Source organism: Bombina bombina, chromosome 7, assembly GCF_027579735.1.
Source record: "Bombina bombina isolate aBomBom1 chromosome 7, aBomBom1.pri, whole genome shotgun sequence".
In the NCBI taxonomy this organism is placed as follows: domain Eukaryota; kingdom Metazoa; phylum Chordata; class Amphibia; order Anura; family Bombinatoridae; genus Bombina; species Bombina bombina.
This window is the reverse complement of record NC_069505.1, coordinates 417,414,498-417,436,488: the sequence shown is the minus strand read 5'-3', so window position 1 is coordinate 417,436,488 and position 21,991 is coordinate 417,414,498. Positions and strand designations below refer to the sequence as shown.

The 21,991-nt window shown below is 40.1% G+C and overlaps 1 protein-coding gene across 1 annotated transcript in view; it reads right to left on the bottom strand.

The window, feature by feature from the left end:
* Positions 1-6,380: 6,380 nt before the first annotated feature.
* EIF3L (eukaryotic translation initiation factor 3 subunit L) overlaps positions 6,381-21,991 on the bottom strand; it is a 35,464-nt gene continuing 19,853 nt past the window's right edge. The window contains exon 15 of the mRNA XM_053721241.1: positions 6,381-6,529. Coding sequence (XP_053577216.1) covers positions 6,491-6,529 — 39 coding nt within the window. The 3' untranslated portion in view covers positions 6,381-6,490. The remainder of the gene's footprint in view (positions 6,530-21,991) is intronic.

The window sequence follows — 21,991 nt, the reverse complement described above, 5'->3', positions numbered from 1 at the left end:
TTATACAGGACAGGTGCAGCATTTTTGTCTCCCCCATAAGCTTCAGTCATTTCATCGTCAGGAATCGAACAGCTGCTACTTCCCCGCCGCAGTCATCGCTAATCAAAACAGAACTGCTGCGCCTTAGCTATTTGAAACACTATAAAAACTTCTGTACTATCTTGCATTCCTAATATTCTACAGGACATGGAGTTGTACCTTTTAGTTCCACTCAGACACTGATAACCTTTTTACTATCTATAGTCACTTGATCGAGAAGCAAACTGTCCCAATAAAGTCTATTTTCAGAAAACAGGAGTTGGAGAGACAAAAAAAATCCATATTGTGTGTGGTATCTTTCTTTAAAGTGATGCTGAACCCAAATGTTTTCTTTCATGATTCAGATAGAGCATGCAATTTTAAGCAACTTTCTAATTTACTCCTATTATCAATTTTTCTTTGTTCTTTTGGTATCTTTAGTTGAAAAAGCAGGAATGTACGCTTACGAGCCGGCCCATTTTTGGTTCAGTACCCTGGGTACCATTTGATGATTGGTGGATACATTTAGCCACCAATCAGCAAGTGCTACCCATGTGCTGAACCTAAAATGGGTCGTCTCCAAAGCTTTCATTCCTGCTTTTTCAAATAAAGATAGCAAAAGAATGAAGAAAAGTTGATAATAGGAGTAAGTTAGTGTGTTGCACGAATACACAAATAAATCAGGCGCACACAATAGCCTAATGTTGCTACCTGCTAGACAAATGCTGAATCCAAACATTGGCACATGTCTAGACTTTAGTTTACCTTTTTGCAGGGTGCGATTATTATTAGGATCAGTAATGCAGACATTACAGGTGCTAAGGAATTAGAGCATTACATAAATATACACACACTTTTATACCATGCCAGAAACAAGACATCTGCACTCTTCAAATAAACTGTACCGTGTAACAATGTACGGGAAACAACCTCTTTCTTTAAAGGGACAGTGTACTGTGTTTTGTTTTTTTCTTAAATGTGCTCCCAATGATTAATTTTACCAGTGACGTGCAGTGACGTCAGAGGCTGGTCAGGCAGTGGCTTGGATAAGCCTTCATTCTTTAGATATCCTTTGTTGAAGAAATAGCAATGCACATGGATGAGCCAATCACATGAGGTATCTATGTGCAGCCACCAATCAGCAGCTACTGAGCATATTTAGATATGATTTTCAACAAAGGATATCAAAAGAATGAAGACAATTAGATATTAGATGTAAATTGGAAAGTTATTTAAATTGCATGTTCTTTCTAAACCATGAAAGAAAACATATGGGTTTCATGTCCCTTTAAATGGTGTCTTGGAAAACTGGTCAACTTAGTAAACATCTGATTTTAGTCTAAAGGATTGTAACAGAAACACTTGCCAGATAACAAAATGCTTGCTCTGATTATGAGATCTAGAAATCCATGCCCATTAAAATATGTTTAAAAACATACTTTTTACTTTAATGCTGCAAATTATGCTTATAAATTCTTTCATTATTCAGTAAATATAAAAATGTCTTGATCCAGTGGCGGCTGGTGAAATTTAAAGATGGTGGGGCGCTTGACCCCACCCCTTTAAATAAATCCACACCATCAGATGGCACTACCAATTCATTAATTAAATAAATAAAAGGTAGACAGAAACACATGCACAGAGGGTTAGAGAGAGAAAGAGAAAGACACACACAGAGGGTTAGAGAGAGAGAGAGAGAGAGAGAGAGACACACACACGCAGAGGGTTAGAGAGAGAGAGAGACACACACACAGAGGGTTAGAGAGAGAGAGAGAGAGAGACACAGAGGGTTAGAGAGAGAGAGAGAAAAAGAGAGAGACAGAGAGACACACACACAGAGGGTTAGAGAGAGAGAAAGAAAGAGAGACACACACACAGAGGGTTAGAGAGAGAGAGAGAGAGAAAGAGAGAGAGACACACAGAGGGTTAGAGAGAGAAAGAGACACACAGAGGGTTAGAGAGAGAGAGAAAGAGAGACACACACAGAGGGTTAGAGAGAGAGAGACACACACAATCACACACAGAGGGTTAGAGAAAGAGAGAGAGAGACACAATCAAACACAGAGGGTTAGAGAGACACATAAGGGATGAGAGAGTCAGAGGGGGAGGAAGAGAGACAGAGAGACCATGGGGAGAACAACACATAAGGAGAGATATAGATAGATAGATATAGATAGATATAGATAGAGATAGATAAATAGAGAGACACACACACAAGGGGGGGAGGGAGAGAGACCACTGCATTTATAAGTAATAAAACAGCAGAGCTACAGAGAGTTCAGAAAGTGAAGGCAAGCTGTTAAGTTAGTGGGTGTAAAGGTTGAGGAAACAAAATACAAAAATGACCCTGCTGTAAAAGAGTAAAAAAACACTAAACCACATTCATTAAATTATAATTTTCACTAACAGAATCCCTTTCAGTGAAATCTAAGGTTGTAGAACTTACTTCAAAGATGTGTCTTAAACACTGCTTATTGACTGAATCTCTTCCTGCTCTGCCTCGGTCTGTATTAAGGAAGTGACAGTGGCACATTCCACTGCACTTAGAGGGGAAGTACAGAACTCTCTTTTTCACTTTAGCAAAAGCTGGCAGCTTCACAGCACAGCAACAAAATAAATGAAAGTAGTTTTTTTCCGTTTTTGTTTTGTTTTATATGATTTAAAATCCAGCCCCAACCCTAAGTTCCACTTACTAATGCCTCTCACTGGATTGGGTCAGCCCAAATAGGACTGCCTCAAATAAGCAGTTAATGGGCCATCCAATGATCTTAACCACTGTCATCCAGTAGATGGCGCAGCATGTTGTGTAATGGTGGGCAGACCTGCTTGTGCCTCTCCATTGCACAACATGTATCTGTGAAGAAAAAAAATGCTGGGGAAAAAAATTGGAATTTTTTTATTTTATTTTTTTAAAGCCCATAAAAAAATATATATTTTTGCCCATATGAGAGGTGAAGCACTGCCTCACCTGCCTCTAGTGACTGCACTTCACTGAATTTTACCACCTGGTTGGTAACAAATAGCTACTTTACCTTTATTCTGAATTATAAAATAGTTAATTTTGCCTGTTTTATCCCCATCTATACTGAAACTTAAAATACATAAGTATTGGTTATAGAAGAGCTATGTAAATAAGGATGCTTAGGGAAAAACATGCTCTCAGTGGAGGTTGGACATAGATATACTAGAATATAAATGTTCCATTGTTCTAACTATTCAGCTCACTGAATATAGAGAGATAAGGAGCATTTTGTGTAAACATAGATAATACAATAAGGTCTTCTCTCCCTGCAAGATTAGCCCATTTAATTGAGTTATAGTTCTAATTAGCAGATACAGCTATTTACTATGCAAAACATAAACCAAAATGATCAATTGCCCATAACTTATTTACTCTGCAGCAGGTATAACTAGTCATTCTAAACAAATTAAGGGTAAAATGTTTGTACAGCACACTGTCCCTTTAAGGGTTGCATTTTACAAGGGTATTTTTTTTTCTCCTGAAACCTTAAAGTTTAGAAAACTTGAACGTGTATGTCTTGTTCCCAGCAGACTAGACAATTAATATTACTATTCTAACACTGAGGCACAGAAGTAAGGTGCTACATGTTTATATATTTGTGTGTGTATATACTGTATAACCATGTGCTACTATGGGGTCGATTTATCAAAAGCTTTCGCCAGCCTTTGACGGCCTACGACTGCAGGTTCTCACAAGAGAACCTGCAGACCATATTTAACAATGATGACCTTTGCTTCCCTGACCTTTTTCTCATCCGACTGGGGAGATTGACAGCTCCTGCCCGCGTGCGATTGGCTGTACGTGGGCAGGGGCGGGATTGCATGCGAGTGCAAATTAGCGCACGTGTGCAATGCCGAATTCCGGCAGAGGAATTCAGTCCTGCTAGAGGCGAGCTGCGGCAGACAGGGGCACATATGTGCGCCCCTATCTGCCGCAGCTTCATAAATCGACCCCATAATGTCCAAAAAGTGTGTGAACAGCTGACCATCACACCCATATGAGCTTGTTGGACACCCCATCCCAAAACCATGGGCATTAATATGGAGTTGCCCCCTTCCAAGTCTTCTGGGAAGGTTTTCCACAAGATTTTGGAGTGTCTGTGGGAATTTGTGCCCATTCATCAAGAGCATTTATATGAACAGGCACTCCCCAGTCCCCTTTTAATAGGTGCACCACCCTGCACCTATTAAAAGGGGACTGGGGAGTGCCTGTTCATATAAATGCTCTTTATATGTAATATAGTGCCTGTTCATATACCTGCTGATTTACTGACTACCCGGCTAAAATTCGTTATTTCTTACCCCAAATATTTATTGCTCAAATTATTATTTAATAAATGTATGTACAATTATGCAATGAATTTGTGCTTTGGATGGCATATATTACATAGTATTACATTGCCCCACGTTGCTACTTTATTATGCCACCCAGCTGGCAACATTTTCTGTGAAGGACACTGCACTGATGTTGGACGAGGTCTGACCCACAGTTAGTGTTCAATTCATTCCAAAGGTGTTCGGTGGGAATGAGGTCAGGATTCTGTGGACACCCAAGGTTCTCCACACCAAAATGCTCAAACCATGTATTCATGGACTTAGTTTTGTGCACAGCTGGAACAGGATAGGGCCTTCACAAAACTGTTGCACAGAGTTATCTAAAATGTCTTTTTATTGTGTAGCATTAAATGGACAGTCTACAATAGAATTGTTGTTTTAAAAACCTAGATAATCCCCTTTATTATCCAGTTTTGCTTAACCAACACGTTTATATTGATACACTTTTTACCTCTGTAATTACCTTGTATCTAAGCCTCTGCAGACTGCCCCTTATCTCAGTTAGATTAATATACTTTTTACCTCTGTGATTACCTTGTATCTAAGCCTCTGCAGACTGCCCCTTATCCGAGTTATATTAATACACGTTTTACCTCTGTAATTACCCTGTATCTAAGCCTCTGCAGACTGCCCCTTAGCTCAGTTATAGTAATATACTTTTTACCTCTGTGATTACCCTGTATCTAAGCCTCTGCAGACTGCCCCTTATCTCAGTAATATTAATACACTTTTGACCTCTGTAATTACCTTGTATCTAAGCATCTTCTGACAGTCCCTTGATCACATGACTTTATCCATTGACTTGCATTTTAGTGCTGTGTTGTGCTGACTCTGACCCCCATTGATGACAGGGTTAAATTGTCTACATAGGAACAACGTTTTGATATGAACAAATTGAAATCCCATGACCGCGAGATTTTAATGATGGGATCGGGTCAGGGAGGCGTCCCTATGAAGCTAGGCACGCCCACCATGACCTGATCCCATTCTGGAAGTGCTATTGGCTTCAGGACAGCCAAACAGCTAGGACATTTCATACCATCCTAAAAGGCGCTAAAGCCCAGCACAGTTAGGACACATAGAACGTCCTAACAGAGTTAAAAAGGTTAAAAAAAAACTCCACAGGCGTGAGCACAATGTTATCTATATGGCCCACATACCAAAGCATGTGATTAAGAGGCTGTCTTTAACAGCTTAGAAACAGGCAGAAATGTAGAGGTTGAAATGCTATAACGTATATTACTATGACAATATTGGTTATGTAACACTGGGGAATGGGTAGTAAAGGCATTATCTATATTTTTAAACAATAACAATTTTAGTGTAAACTGTCCCTTTAAGATGAGCCCAGCTCAAACCATGAAATCAGCCCCAGCCCATTATCCCTCCACTAAACTTTACAGAAGGCACTATACATTCCAATAGGAAGTGTTCTTCTGGTATCTGCCACACCCAGATTCTTCCACTAGACTGCCAGACAGTGCAGCACAATTCATCACGTCAGAAAAGCCGATAAGATTTTGACACAAGCTTCAGCACCAGGCAACTCTGCTGTGTTGAGTTTGAGCTGTTATTGCTCATAAAAGCTTCCAATTTTAGATCTAGTAGGGCAGAAATGTAAAACCGCCTTGTGGCAAAGGTGGCATCCTATGACAGTGTCACTCACACTGAGCTCTTCAGTACGACTCATTGTACTGCCAAGGTTTGTCTAGAGAGATTTCATGGCTGTGCTGGATTTGATGTACCTGTTAGCAATGGGTTTTGTGCACACAAAGTTATGTAGTAAAAAGAAGCTATATTACGTCAGGTTTTATACAAAGCAATCCCATGTGTAATCTGAATTGAAAGTTATCACCCAGCAAATCACACTCAATGGGAGCTTCTAACATAAAAGTGCACGTAACAGCAAAGGAAAGTTTATATGACATCATAGGTCTTTTATAATAAAATTTACTTGTTCCCAAAATGATATAGAATATAACCCCAGAACTACAACAGACACAAGATTAGCTTTTTTTTTTACAATTTTTATTAAAAGATTTTTAAGTCCTTAAAGTGATGATCTGCTGGTTCGACCTTCAGCGTGTGTAAATACTTTATACTCTATTCACTGGTTTCAGGGTTTTATGCTCATCTTCTTGAGGGTCTTGTTTAGCTGTGAAAGAAACCAGCATGTTAGTAAACAAAACAAGGCACTCTAAAACATCTACCATAAAATACTGGAGTACACTGTTCCTTTAAGTGAGTTACAATAGTATGTTAGGGTTGTATAGCCCAGTTTGCTTTTGTCTCATGCTTCCTTTCCCGTAACTCTAACTAAATAGCTCAGGGGAGCTTGTGCCAGCTCTTCTGCAGTCCATATATTTATTATTACACAAAGCTTAGACTTTTTGTTTTTTAAACTCTGAGAATGGCACAAAAGTGTAAGCTCCAATAGATGTGCAGAGATCAGTGTCTAGTGCACACTTGCTAGTTAATTCCTGCATATAAATATCCCCAGCATGATTTTGCATTGTAATATTCCTTTAAAAAAACATGAAACCATTTTTTTCACAATTCAGACAGAACATACAGTTTTAATCAACTTTTCAAATGACTTCTATTAAAAGGGACACTGAACCCAAATATTTTCTTTTGTGATTCAGATAGAGGATGCAATTTTAAGCAACTTTTGAATGTACTCCTATTATCAAATTTTCTTTGTTATCTTTATTTGAAAAATAAGGCATCTAAGCTTTTTTTGGTTTAGAACTCTGGACACCACTTTTTCATTGGTGGATAAATTTATCCACCAATCAGCATGGACAACACCAGATTGTTCACCAAAAATGGGCCGGCATCTAAACTTACATTCTTGTATTTTAAATAAAGATACCAATAGAATGAAGACAATTTGATAATAGGAGTAAATTAGAAAGTTGCTTAAAATGTCATGCTCTATCTGAATCACGAAAGAAAACATTTGGGTTCAGTGTCCCTTTAACTAATTTGCTTTGTTCTCTTGGTCTCCTTTGTGGATAAGGATACTTAGGTAGGCTCAGAAGTAGCTGATTGGTGGCTGCACATATATGCCTCGTCATAGGCTTACCACTGTGTTCAGCTAGCTCCATGTAGTGCATTGCTGCTCCTTCAATAAAGGATACTAAAAAAATAATGCAAACGTAAAGTGGAAAAATAGTTTAAAAAATGTATCATCTGAATCATGAAAGAAAAATGTGTTTCATGTCCCTTTAATAGGACGATACTCCTGTCAGCCAATGAGAAAACATAATTTATGCTTACCTGATAAATTTATTTCTCTTGTAGTGTATCCAGTCCACGGATCATCCATTACTTGTGGGATATTCTCCTTCCCAACAGGAAGTTGCAAGAGGATCACCCACAGCAGAGCTGCTATATAGCTCCTCCCCTCACTGCCATATCCAGTCATTCGACCGAAACAAGACGAGAAAGGAGAAACCATAGGGTGCAGTGGTGACTGTAGTTTAATTAAAATTTAGACCTGCCTTAAAAGGACAGGGCGGGCCGTGGACTGGATACACTACAAGAGAAATAAATTTATCAGGTAAGCATAAATTATGTTTTCTCTTGTTAAGTGTATCCAGTCCACGGATCATCCATTACTTGTGGGATACCAATACCAAAGCTAAAGTACACGGATGATGGGAGGGACAAGGCAGGTACTTAAACGGAAGGAACCACTGCCTGTAGAACCTCTCTCCCAAAAACAGCCTCCGAAGAAGCAAAAGTGTCAAATTTGTAAAATTTTGAAAAGGTGTGAAGCGAAGACCAAGTCGCAGCCTTGCAAATCTGTTCAACAGAGGCCTCATTTTTAAAGGCCCAGGTGGAAGCCACAGCTCTAGTAGAATGAGCTGTAATCCGATCGGACTTCCGGTGGGGGCGGAGCTGTTAGGCACGCTGTGCAGCTTGCGGTGCTCTGGACTACAGGAGCCTGGATATTCTCCCCCAGCATTTGCTGCCTGCTTTACCCAGATCGTCTGGGAGTGTTTGCAGGATTACAGGCTGTGTCTACGCCTATGCCGTGGAAGTCCTTTTGATCAGCGGTTCAGCCCAGCGGTGGATACCGCACTAGCCACCAAAGACACGCGCAGGGAGGAGAGCAGCAGGCAAGTTAACCCCGGTGAATCTCCCGGGTTCCCTGAGTGGAGCGACCGCTGGTAGGAGGGAGTGGGGCGCCCACGGAGTGATCGGTGGACAACACTCCCTCCTCGCGGTTGAATATTACATCTGATCAGTCGGAGGCCTGAGGAGACGCTCTTCTTTACTGTGGTGTCCGAGGCAGGCGTGTCAAACTTGGGACTTCTCTGGGTAAGACTTATCTGTTGTATTCCAAAATATCAAGGTAGGGTATACGAATAAAAGTGTTTGGAATAAGTGATCAGCAGAGGGCGCAGCTCACTGACTTTACATGGAAAACTGATCTGAGATGAGCGAGAGCGGAAAGTACTCTATGTTAACATCTACATTGTTATGTTCCATTTACCACAGTTTGGGGGAAATAATGATTCTGAGTGTTTGGCAAGATTTATTATTCCCTTATTTCTACAGTGATGTTTAAGTCTGTTGGGCCCTGATTTTTCTTTATTAAAGCTGATACAGCCCAGAAGCTGATAAGAAGATTCATCTCCCTCTATAGAATCTTGTCTGGGACATTCCTTTGCTTTCTGAAGAAAAATTGATGAGCTATATAACTGTTCTATTTATCTACATAACTTCTGCATCAGTTGATGGAACGTTTTGTTTTTATTTTAACAGCTTCAGCAGTTGATGGAACTTTCTTTTTTTTTTTGGCTCTGAGCTCCCTGATTCCCTGTGTAGTCAGCATTTGAATCTTCATGAACTGTACAGTGGGGAAAAGGAGTAAGGAATAGAAGGCACAAGTAGCATATATGTGACTGCTTAAATTTTTGAGAGGAGCAATTCTGGGCCTGCTGACAGTGTATTTTTTTTTTTATTTTTTTTTGTTGCCTTGTTTTTTTTTGTTTTTTTTTTGAGAAATATTATATAAGATTGTGGTGCTAAGATATATTGGTTAGGTATCAGAATTAGGTGATATACCCCTCCGTGCAAAAAAAAACAAAAACCAATCTATAAACTAATATCACCGTAAAGGTCTTAAAATTCACTAATTTTTTACACTCTCTGTGTATCCCCCTCCAAGGGGGGGGGGGGGGGGGTCGAAAGAAAGGGAAAAAAAAAGGGGAAATAAAAGGGAAAAAAAAAAAAATATATATCACTCTCACAGTGGAAGCTTTCCTGCTTCCTATTTATTTAGGGGTTGTAATTTTTTTTTTTTTTTTTGTTTGTTTTTGGTATTGATATCACATTTGATGCATATTTGTATTTTGCTATTTGTTTTTGCACGAATTTCTTAAATCACTGGGTACATGGAAAGATTTATTACACACACGAAACAAAGTTCCCCCATAATGCCACCCAAAATTAAGGACAGGAAGGTTAAGAGTGTAGACACCTCACTAGACCCCGTACTGGATGGGGGTACATCCCACCTAGATGTAGGTAACTTAGTATCACAATTAACAGGCATTTTTACTCCCCAATTCGATATCATCAAGAATGAGCTCAGTAGGATTTCCACAGATATTTCATCATTGTCAAGTGAGGTTAAGCAGTTCGCCTCAAGAATGAGGGAAGCGGAAGACAGGATCTCAGACTTGGAGGATCGGGCGAACGTCCAAGATAAAGTAGTACATGACCAAGGAGTTAGAATATCTAGCTTACAATCCCGCCTGGAGGACCTCGAGGATCGCTCCAGGCGGAATAATATCAGAATTATTGGACTCCCCGAATCCCCCGAGTATGAGGACCTGTTGAAGCTTACTTCTTTACTACTTCCCAAAGCGTTAGGTTTCCCTCCCCAACAATTGCCCCTTGCAGTAGAAAGAGCGCATAGGGTTGGATATTCGAAAGCAAATGGAACCACTGCTAATAGAAGTAGAATGTGTATCTTTAAGCTACTTAGATACCAGGATAAGCTGGAATTTTTGAAATTATACAGAAAGTCAGGGGAATTTATCTTTGAGAAAAACAAATTATTATTCTTTCAAGATTTCTCATTAGAGACATCTGTTAAAAGGAAACAAATGGTCCCTTATTGTGCTAGGATCACCAGTAAAGGCATAAAAGCGTGGATTACTTATCCCGCTAAAATTATAGTGGATGAGAATGGCATTAGACATGTCCTTAATAATCCCCAAGAGGCTCAGGAGTTTATCAGTGCCTTATAGGTTAAAACGGAAATTATTCTTTACAAACCCGAAATGTATCGGACTGAATTGTTATTTTTTATTGCTGATTTTATTTTGGATTTTTGCTTGTTTGAAATATTATTTACTGTTTTCTCTAAAGGGAAAAAAAAAAAAAAGAGTAGACCTGAAATTTAGCATCATATATTTATGGTTGCGATGGTGGTCAGGTTGGGTATTTGTTCCTAGGAGTAGAAGCATATTTAATTGCTATTTTTCTGTTTTTAAATCTCCCTTTTTTTTTTTTTTTTCTTCTCGCTTATTTTTTCCCTCTCCTCCTCTCTTCCTCCCTCCATCACTGGGTCGGATAAATACTAAGTATGATATGTAATTAGATGTCCTCCAAGATTAATATACTTTCCTGGAATGTTGGGGGAGTAACATCTCCCAAGAAACGCAAACTAATTATTAAATACCTGGCTAAATTTAAACCTGATGTGGTAATGCTGCAAGAAACACATCTTAATGATATAGAAGCGGCAAAACTGAAGTGTAAATGGGTGGGTGAATGTGTCGCAGCCCCTGCGGTCAAAAGGAGATCAGGAGTGGCAATCTTACTGCATAAAAATTTAGATTATAAAATTGTTAAAACGGAGGCTGATCCCGAGGGAAGATTCTTGATTTTACATATACAGATTAAGGATTGCGACTTTGTGTTATGCAACCTATATGGCCCGAATTTATTTTCTCCTGTTTTCTGGGACACTATTAGGAGTAAGGTATTTCTTTCTTCAGCAGCTAATTTAATTTTAGGGGGAGATTTTAATATGACACTGTGCCCTGTTCTGGATAGATTGTCTTTAAAAAACTTACGGGAAAATAATAAAGTAGCAAAATATTTTAAAACATTCTGTCATGAATTGAATTTAATTGACATATGGAGACTTAAAAACCCGGAGCAGCGTAGTTTTTCTTGCGAGTCAAAAACACATATGACATTTTCTAGAATAGACTTGTTCTTAATATCTAAACCTTTAGCATTATGTAGATCAGAGGCAGATATATATGATATTGCCATCTCGGACCATGCAGTAATTTCCTTTACAATCTTGGCCACTGCCCCTCCCAAGAATCAAAATACCTCGTTTTTTTTTCCTCGCTTCCTGACTGATAACCCCAGGTTTATAAATTGGTTAAAGCAGAAATGGAAGGATTACGTGACTATCAATATAAGGCAATTCAGCAAGCCGGAGGTTTTCTGGGAGGCGGCGAAAGCTGTATTAAGGGGGGAAATTAAATTATACTTGAGTACTTGGAAGAAGAAAGCTCTGGCCCAAGAATCTCAATTATCCGCACATGTAAGGAATGCACTTAGGAAGTTCTATATTGATAAGACTAAAGATAATTGGGACAGGTACTGCAAATCTAAACGGGAAAGAGATATTTACTTAAAACAAAGATCTCAAGAAGAAGAATTAAAAATCAATTATCAATTCAGGGGACATTACGGGAATTCGGCTAAATTTCTGGCTAAAATAGTTAAGGTGAGGAATAGTAAGAATCTTATTTCCTCGATTAAATATGAGAATCAAAAACATACTAATGCAGATGATATTACTCAAGTATTTTTTAAGGTGTTTCAACGTCTATATTCAGATTCAGAGATTAATATAGATAATGCATTGAATTTTTGGGCCAGTGTTAAGGTACCTAGTATTTCTGAGGAAGAGTTGTCAGTTCTTAATAGTCCTATTTCGGAGGAAGAAGTCTTAGAAGCTATTCAGGTAGCTAAAATCAATAAATCACCTGGTCCAGACTTCATCCCGGTGGAATTCTATAAAATTCTGAAGGAAGAAATCAAACTAACATTAGTCAACTTGTTTAACTTCTATTTCTCTTCTAGCAATGCAATATCAAATTATTTCTCGGCGGCCCGTATTTCTCTAATTTTGAAGAAAGGTAAGGACCCGGAGGATCCTGGGTCTTATAGACCCATTTCTGTTCTAAATGCAGATTATAAATTATTGACCGCCATTGTTGCATCCAGAGTGGCTAAATTACTGGATGGAGTTATCCATCCAGACCAAACTGGATTTATGAAGGATAGAAATTCTCTTAAGAATATTCGCAAAGTAACCTCTTTTTTGGACTTTGCTTGGAATTTAGATCCCAAGAGTAATGTCTTTAAGAAGATCAGCTCTGCAGCAATTCTCACGGTTGATGCGGAAAAGGCCTTTGATGCAGTGAACTGGAATTATTTATTTTCAGCATTAGAACGATTTGGATTCAAGAATCAGTTTTTGGAATTTATCAAGAACTTAAATAAAAATCCTATTTCATTTCTCTGCATCAATGGCCACTCTTCTCCATATATTTCACTTAAAAAGGGGACTCTGCAAGGATACCCCCTTTCTCTGCTGCTCTTCAACTTGGCATTAGAACCGTTTGCCATTTTATTAAGGGATTACTTACCCGGAATTTCCTTGGGTTCTTCTAAGTTAAAAACTCTTCTCTATGCAGACGACCTTTTGATTTTTTTGGACAATGCAAAAGATACTATCCCCTTAGTGTTGCAATTATTTAAAACCTTTTCTTCTTTCTCGGGGTACAAAATTAATTATGACAAGAGTGAACTCCTTTGGTTACATAGGAATGGCTCTAAATGGGTAGATCACCCCTTTAAAGTGGTGGAGTCTTTTCGGTATCTAGGTATCATCTTGCATAGAAACCCTGCGAAATGGTATGAATTAAATTTTCGCCCGATTTTGCTGAAAATTAAAAATGATCTTCAAAATTGGTCTTCTCTCCCAATTTCCTTATCAGCAAGAGTTAATTTAATTAAAATGATTATTCTTCCAAAGATTTTATACCTCCTACAAAATCTCCCGTTATTATTGACCAATAGAGATGTCCATGACTTACAGTCTTGGCAATCCAAATTTATTTGGGGCAATAAAAAACCAAGAATTAGCCTGAGCAGACTGACACAAAAGCGGTCACATGCAGGTTTAGCCTTGCCAGACTTTAGATTATATAACTGGGCATGTTTAGCCAAGTTAGCTTTTGACTGGATTACGGAGTCAAATAAGTTTGTTGCGCTGGAGTTAGAATCATTTCTGATTTCTCCTTTTGCATCAAAAGCTATCCTTCATTGTTCCTTGAAAAGTCTGCCGTTAAATGTTTGTAAATTGATCTCCTTTAAAAATGTCATTGTGTCATGGCATAAAATCTGCCGGGTTTTAAAAATCTCACCAGTATTTTCGGAGTTTCTCCCGATAGTAGGTAATCCTGAATTTATGCCTGGTATTAATCAGCGAGCTTTTAGGCGTTGGGCAGAAGCAGGATTGGTCTATATCCATCAGTTATTTGACTCTAATCAATTGCTTACATCAGAGTTACTGTTTCGGAAATTCGATTTACCTAGTTCAAATTTGTATGCTTATTTCCAGCTACGACATTATATATCTAATCAGAGGTGGGACACAGTAGTATTCCTTGACTGGATAAACATTAAGTGTATAATTTGCCAGTTCTCGCTAGGTCTTTCTTCAATATCTTTGATCTATGACATTCTCTTGGCTAAACAGGGGGAATTATGTATAGATAAATTATATAATTTTTGGAAAAGGTATTTCCCGTAATTAGAGGAGAACAGAATTGAGCGAAGTTTTTTGGAATTAGATAAGTTACAGATTTCTGCTTCATGGAAAGAAGCCCATTTTAAATTAATTAACAACTATTATCTCGCCCCTGATAAAATGGTCAGATTTTACCCGACTCAAGCTTTTTGTTGTCCACGCTGTTCCCTTGATAAGGCTGATTTTTTTCATATGTTCTGGTCGTGTCCTAAAGTACAACAGTTTTGGCAAAAGATCAGGTTTTGGTATGGCAAGTTGTACAAAGATTTAAGCCTGTTCTCGGCTGAGGAGATATTTCTTTTATCGAACCCGGATCTCCGATCGAATTGTCTGGTAATAATATTCAATACAATAATCTTGACAGCAAGACAGTTAATAGCTAAAGGTTGGAGGAGTCACGCAGCTCCGAGTTTTTCTTCCTTCCTTAAAGAAATTCAATTTCAGATTTTATTCAAATCTTTCCACACTAAATTTTTAGTGGATAGTAGGGTAGGAATTTTCCTCCGGGATTGGCTACCGTTAATTAGGTCTTACCCTCTTCCTATTCAAAGACTCATTTTATTGCCTTTCTTAAATTCTATACCCTTCCTAGAATTGGTAATACTTGAGCTATTCCCTCCAGCTTGGGTAACTGGTTATCGTGAAATAATTATGTGAGACGCGAGATGGGGGTTATGAATATTTTGTGGTAACACCTACATATGTACAGATATTTATGTCCTATGGGGGAAGGAGGATCGGACGATAAAATAACATTAGAGGGAGGGAGGAGGGAGAGGGGAGGAATTTAATTTTGAAGGAGAGGGGAAAGGGGAAGGACCAGGAAGACAATTTCCCCCAATTTTTTTTTTTTTTCTTTTTCTCGTTGTTGTGTCTTGTTTTGTTTTATTGCCATAGTGGAAAAAAAAAACCCCAACAGTGAATACACTAAGCTTTTATTTTTGGCTAAAAAATAATTATTTCAGAATAAATTTAGCCCAAGAGTTATGCTAGGATATGCAAGTAGTTTTATTTTGCTCGACGTAGATGGATATATGCTTGATATACTACGTTTATTATAAGGGCATTTTTTTCGTTCTGCATTTGTTTTTGTTTTTTTCCTTTCTTGTTCTGTATGGCCATCTTGTTTATTCCGCAATTCTGTACACTCTGTTGGATTAATAAAATGTTATAAAAAAAAAAAAAAGAATGAGCTGTAATCCTTTCAGGGGGCTGCTGTCCAGCAGTCTCATAGGCTAAGCGTATTATGCTCCGAAGCCAAAAGGAGAGAGAGGTCGCCAAAGCTTTTTGACCTCTCCTCTGTCCAGAGTAAACGACAAACAGGGCAGATGTTTGACGAAAATCTTTAGTAGCCTGTAAGTAAAACTTCAAGGCACGGACTACGTCCAGATTATGCAAAAGACGTTCCTTCTTTGAAGAAGGATTAGGACACAATGATGGAACAACAATCTCTTGATTGATATTCCTGTTAGAAACCACCTTAGGTAAAAACCCAGGTTTGGTAGGCAGAACTACCTTGTCTGAATGAAAAATCAGATAAGGAGAATCACAATGTAAGGCAGATAACTCAGAGACTCTTCGAGCCGAGGAAATAGCCATCAAAAACAGAACTTTCCAAGATAAAAGTTTAATATAAATGGAATGAAGGGGTTCAAACTGAACTCCCTGAAGAACTTTAAGAACCAAGTTTAAGCTCCACGGGGGAGCAACAGTTTTAAACACAGGCTTAATCCTAACCAAAGCCTGACAAAATGCCTGGACATCTGGAACTTCTGCCAGACGCTTGTGCAAAAGAATAGACAGAGCAGAGATCTGTCCTTTTAAAGAACTAGCTGATAAGCCTTTGTCCAAACCCTCTTGGAGAAAGAACAATGTCCTAGGAATCCAAACCTTACTCCATGAGTAACTCTTGGATTCACACCAATAAAAGATATTTACGCCATATCTTATGGTAGATTTTCCTGGTGACAGGCTTCCGAGCCTGTATTAAGGTATCAATGACTGACTCAGAGAAGCCACGCCTTGATAGAATCAAGCGTTCAATCTCCATGCAGTCAGTCTCAGAGAAATTAGATTTGGATGATTGAAAGGACCTTGTATTAGAAGGTCCTGCCTCAGAGGCAGAGTCCATGGTGGAAGAGATGACATGTCCACTAGGTCTGCATACCAGGTCCTGCGTGGCCACGCAGGCGCTATCAGAATCACCTATGCTCTCTCCTGTTTGATTTTGGCAATCAGTCGAGGGAGCAGAGGAAACTGTGGAAACACATAGGCCAGGTTGAAGAACCAAGGAGCTGCTAGAGCATCTATCAGCGTTGCTCCCGGGTCCCTGGACCTAGATCCGTAACAAGGAAGCTTGGCGTTCTGGCGAGACGCCATGAGATCCAGTTCTGGTTTGCCCCAACGATGGACCAGTTGAGCAAACACCTCCGGATGGAGTTCCCACTCCCCCGGATGAAAAGTCTGACGACTTAGAAAATCCACCTCCCAGTTCTCTACGCCTGGGATGTGGATCGCTGACAGGTGGCAAGAGTGAGACTCTGCCCAGCGAATTATCTTTGAGACTTCTAACATCGCTAGGGAACTCCTGGTTCCCCCTTGATGGTTGATGTAAGCCACAGTCATGATGTTGTCCGACTGAAATCTGATGAACCTCAGTGTTGCTAACTGAGGCCAAGCTAGAAGAGCATTGAATATTGCTCTTAACTCCAGAATATTTATTGGGAGGAGTTTCTCCTCCTGAGTCCACGATCCCTGAGCCTTCAGGGAGTTCCAGACTGCGCCCCAACCTAGAAGGCTGGCATCTGTTACAATCGTCCAATCTGGCCTGCGAAAGGTCATACCCTTGGACAGATGGACCCAAGAAAGCCACCAGATAAGAGAATCTCTGGTCTCTTGATCCAGATTTAGTAGAGGGGACAAATCTGAGTAATCCCCATTCCACTGACTTAGCATGCATAATTGCAGCGGTCTGAGATGCAGGCGCGCAAATGGCACTATGTCCATTGCCGCTACCATTAAGCCGATTACTTCCATGCACTGAGCTACTGACGGGCGTGGAATGGAATGAAGGACACGGCAAGCATTTAGAAGTTTTGATAACCTGGACTCCGTCAGGTAAATTTTCATCTCTACAGAATCTATAAGAGTCCCTAGGAAGGAGACTCTTGTGAGAGGTGATAGAGAACTCTTTTCCACGTTCACTTTCCACCCATGCGACCTCAGAAATGCCATAACTATCTCTGTATGAGACTTGGCAATTTGAAAGCTTGACGCCTGTATCAGGAGGTCGTCTAGATACGGAGCCACCGCTATGCCTCGCGGTCTTAGAATCGCCAGAAGTGAGCCCAGAACCTTTGTAAAAATTCTTGGGGCAGTGGCCAACCCGAAGGGAAGAGCTACAAATTGGTAATGCCTGTCTAGAAAGGCAAACCTTAGGAACCGATGATGATCTTTGTGAATCGGTATGTGAAGGTAGGCATCCTTTAAGTCCTGTGGTCATGTACTGACCCCTCTTGGATCATGGGTAGGATGGTCCGAATAGTTCCCATTTTGAATGATGGAACTCTGAGGAATTTGTTTAAGATCTTTAGATCCAAGATTGGTCTGAAGGTTCCCTCTTTCTTGGGAACCACAAACAGATTTGAATAAAATCCCTGTCCTTGTTCCGTCCGCGGAACTGGATGGATCACTCCCATTACTAGGAGGTCTTGCACACAGCTTAGGAATGCCTCTTTCTTTATCTGGTTTGCTGATAACCTGGAAAGATGAAATCTCCCTTGTGGAGGAGAAACTTTGAAGTCCAGAAGATATCCCTGAGATATGATCTCCAACGCCCAGGGATCCTGAACATCTCTTGCCCACGCCTGGGCGAAGAGTGAAAGTCTGCCCCCCACTAGATCCGTTTCCGGATAGGGGGCCGTTCCTTCATGCTGTCTTGGGGGCAGCAGCAAGCTTTCTGGCCTGCTTGCCCTTGTTCCAGGACTGGTTAGGTTTCCAGGCCTGTCTGGAATGAGCAACAGTTCTCTCTTGTTTTGAAGCGGAGGAAGTTGATGCTGCTCCTGCCTTGAAATTTCGAAAGGCATGAAAATTAGACTGTTTGGCCTTTGATTTGACCCTGTCCTGAGGAAGGGTATGACCCTTGCCTCCAGTAATGTCAGCAATAATTTCCTTCAAGCCAGGCCCGAATAAGGTCTGCCCCTTGAAAGGAATGTTGAGTAATTTAGACTTTGAAGTCACGTCAGCTGACCAGGATTTAAGCCATTCTTAGCCGTTAGTTTAGTCAAATGAACAATGGCATCAGAAACAAATGAGTTAGCTAGCTTAAGCGTTCTAAGCTTGTCAATACAGGGAGTGCAGAATTATTAGGCAAATGAGTATTTTGACCACATCATCCTCTTTATGCATGTTGTCTTACTCCAAGCTGTATAGGCTCGAAAGCCTACTACCAATTAAGCATATTAGGTGATGTGCATCTCTGTAATGAGAAGGGGTTTGGTCTAATGACAAACACCCTATATCAGGTGTGCATAATTATTAGGCAACTTCCTTTCCTTTGGCAAAATGGGTCAAAAGAAGGACTTGACAGGCTCAGAAAAGTCAAAAATAGTGAGATATCTTGCAGAGGGATGCAGCACTCTTAAAATTGCAAAGCTTCTGAAGCGTGATCATCGCACAATCAAGCGTTTCATTCAAAATAGTCAACAGGGTCGCAAGAAGTGTGTGGAAAAACCAAGGAGCAAAATAACTGCCCATGAACTGAGAAAAGTCAAGCGTGCAGCTGCCAAGATGCCACCAGTTTGGCCATATTTCAGAGCTGCAACATCACTGGAGTGCCCAAAAGCACAAGGTGTGCAATACTCAGAGACATGGCCAAGGTAAGAAAGGCTGAAAGACGACCACCACTGAACAAGACACACAAGCTGAAACGTCAAGACTGGGCCAAGAAATATCTCAAGACTGATTTTTCTAAGGTTTTATGGACTGATGAAATGAGAGTGAGTCTTGATGGGCCAGATGGATGGGCCCGTGGCTGGATTGGTAAAGGGCAGAGAGCTCCAGTCCGACTCAGACGCCAGCAAGGTGGAGGTGGAGTACTGGTTTGGGCTGGTATCATCAAAGATGAGCTTGTGGGGCCTTTTCGGGTTGAGGATGGAGTCAAGCTCAACTCCCAGTCCTACTGCCAGTTTCTGGAAGACACCTTCTTCAAGCAGTGGTACAGGAAGAAGTCTGCATCCTTCAAGAAAAACATGATTTTCATGCAGGACAATGCTCCATCACACGCGTCCAAGTACTCCACAGCGTGGCTGGCAAGAAAGGGTATAAAAGAAGAAAATCTAATGACATGGCCTCCTTGTTCACCTGATCTGAACCCCATTGAGAACCTGTGGTCCATCATCAAATGTGAGATTTACAAGGAGGGAAAACAGTACACCTCTCTGAACAGTGTCTGGGAGGCTGTGGTTGCTGCTGCACGCAATGTTGATGGTGAACAGATCAAAACACTGACAGAATCAATGGATGGCAGGCTTTTGAGTGTCCTTGCAAAGAAAGGTGGCTATATTGGTCACTGATTTGTTTTTGTTTTGTTTTTGAATGTCAGAAATGTATATTTGTGAATGTTGAGATGTTATATTGGTTTCACTGGTAAAAATAAATAATTGAAATGGGTATATATTTGTTTTTTTGTTAAGTTGCCTAATAATTATGCACAGTAATAGTCACCTGCACACACAGATATCCCCCTAAAATAGCTATAACTAAAAACAAACTAAAAACTACTTCCAAAACTATTCAGTTTTGATATTAATGAGTTTTTTGGGTTCATTGAGAACATGGTTGTTGTTCAATAATAAAATTAATCCTCAAAAATACAACTTGCCTAATAATTCTGCACTCCCTGTAATTTCATTCAATGGAGCTGTCTGGATGGCCTCTTCCAGGGCCTCAAACCAGAATGCCGCCGCAGCAGTGACAGGCGCAATGCATGCAAGGGGCTGTAAAATAAAACCTTGTTGAATAAACATTTTCTTAAGGTAACCCTCCCATTTTTTATCCATTGGATCTGAAAAAGCACAACTGTCCTCAACCGGGATAGTGGTACGCTTTGCTAAAGTAGAAACTGCTCCCTCCACCTTAGGGACCGTCTGCCATAAGTCCTGTGTAGTGGCGTCTATTGGAAACATTTTTCTAAATATAGGAGGTGGGGAAAAGGGCACACCGGGTCTATCCCACTCCTTGCTAATAATTTCTGTAAGCCTTTTAGGTATCGGAAAAAAGTCAGTACACACCGGCACCGCATAGTATCTATCCAGCCTACACAATTTCTCTGGAATTGCAACTGTGTTACAGTCATTCAGAGCAGCTAATACCTCCCCAAGCAATACACGGAGGTTCTCAAGCTTAAATTTAAAATTAGAAATCTCTGAATCAGGTTTCCCTGAGTCAGAGATGTCACCCACAGACTGAAGCTCTCCGTCCTCATGTTCTGCATACTGTGACGCAGTATCAGACATGGCTCTAACAGCATTTGCGCGCTCTGTATCTCTCCTAACCCCAGAGCTATCGCGCTTGCCTCTTAATTCAGGCAATCTAGATAATACTTCTGACAGGGTATTATTCATGATTGCAGCCATGTCCTGCAAGGTAATCGCTATGGGCGTCCCTAATGTAATTGGCGCCATATTAGCGTGCGTCCCCTGAGCGGGAGGCGAAGGGTCTGACACGTGGGGAGAGTTAGTCGGCATAACTTCCCCCTCGACAGAACCCTCTGGTGATCATTCTTTTATAGATAAAGACTGATCTTTACTGTTTAAGGTGAAATCAATACATTTAGTACACATTCTCCTATGGGGCTCCACCATGGCTTTCAAACATAATGAACAAGTAGGTTCCTCTGTGTCAGACATCTTTAAACAGACTAGCAATGAGACTAGCAAGCTTGGAAAACACTTTAAAACAAGTTTACAAGCAATATAAAAAACGTTACTGCGCCTTTAAGAAACACAAATTTTCCCAAATTTTGAAATAACAGTGAAAAAATGCAGTTACACTAACAAAATTTGTAAAGTGTATGTAATAAGTTAGTAGAGCATTGCACCCACTTGCAAATGGATGATTAACCCCTTAATACCAAAAACGGAATAACAAATGACAAAAACGTTTTTTAAACTGTCACAACAACTGCCACAGCTCTACTGTGGCTTTTTACCTCCCTCAATACGACTTTTGTAGCCTTTTGAGCCCTTCAGAGAAGTCCTGGATCATGCAGGAAGAAGCTGGATGTCTGTGTCTAATTTTTGCTGTGCAAAAAAAAAACGCTAAAATAGGCCCCTCCCACTCATATTACAACAGTGGGAAGCCTCAGGGAACTGTTTCTAGGCAAAATTCAAGCCAACCATGTGGAAAAAACTAGGCCCCAATAAGTTTTATCACCAAACATATGTAAAAAACGATTAAACATGCCAGCAAACGTTTTAAAATACACTTTTATAAGAGTATGTATCTCTATTAATAAGCCTGATACCAGTCGCTATCACTGCATTTAAGGCTTTACTTACATTACTTCGGTATCAGCAGCATTTTCTAGCAAATTCCATCCCTAGAAAAATATTTTAACTGCACATACCTTATTACAGGAAAACCTGCACGCTATTCCCCCTCTGAAGTTACCTCACTCCTCAGAATATTTGAGAACAGCAAAGGATCTTAGTTACTTCTGCTAAGATCATAGAAAACGCAGGCAGATTCTTC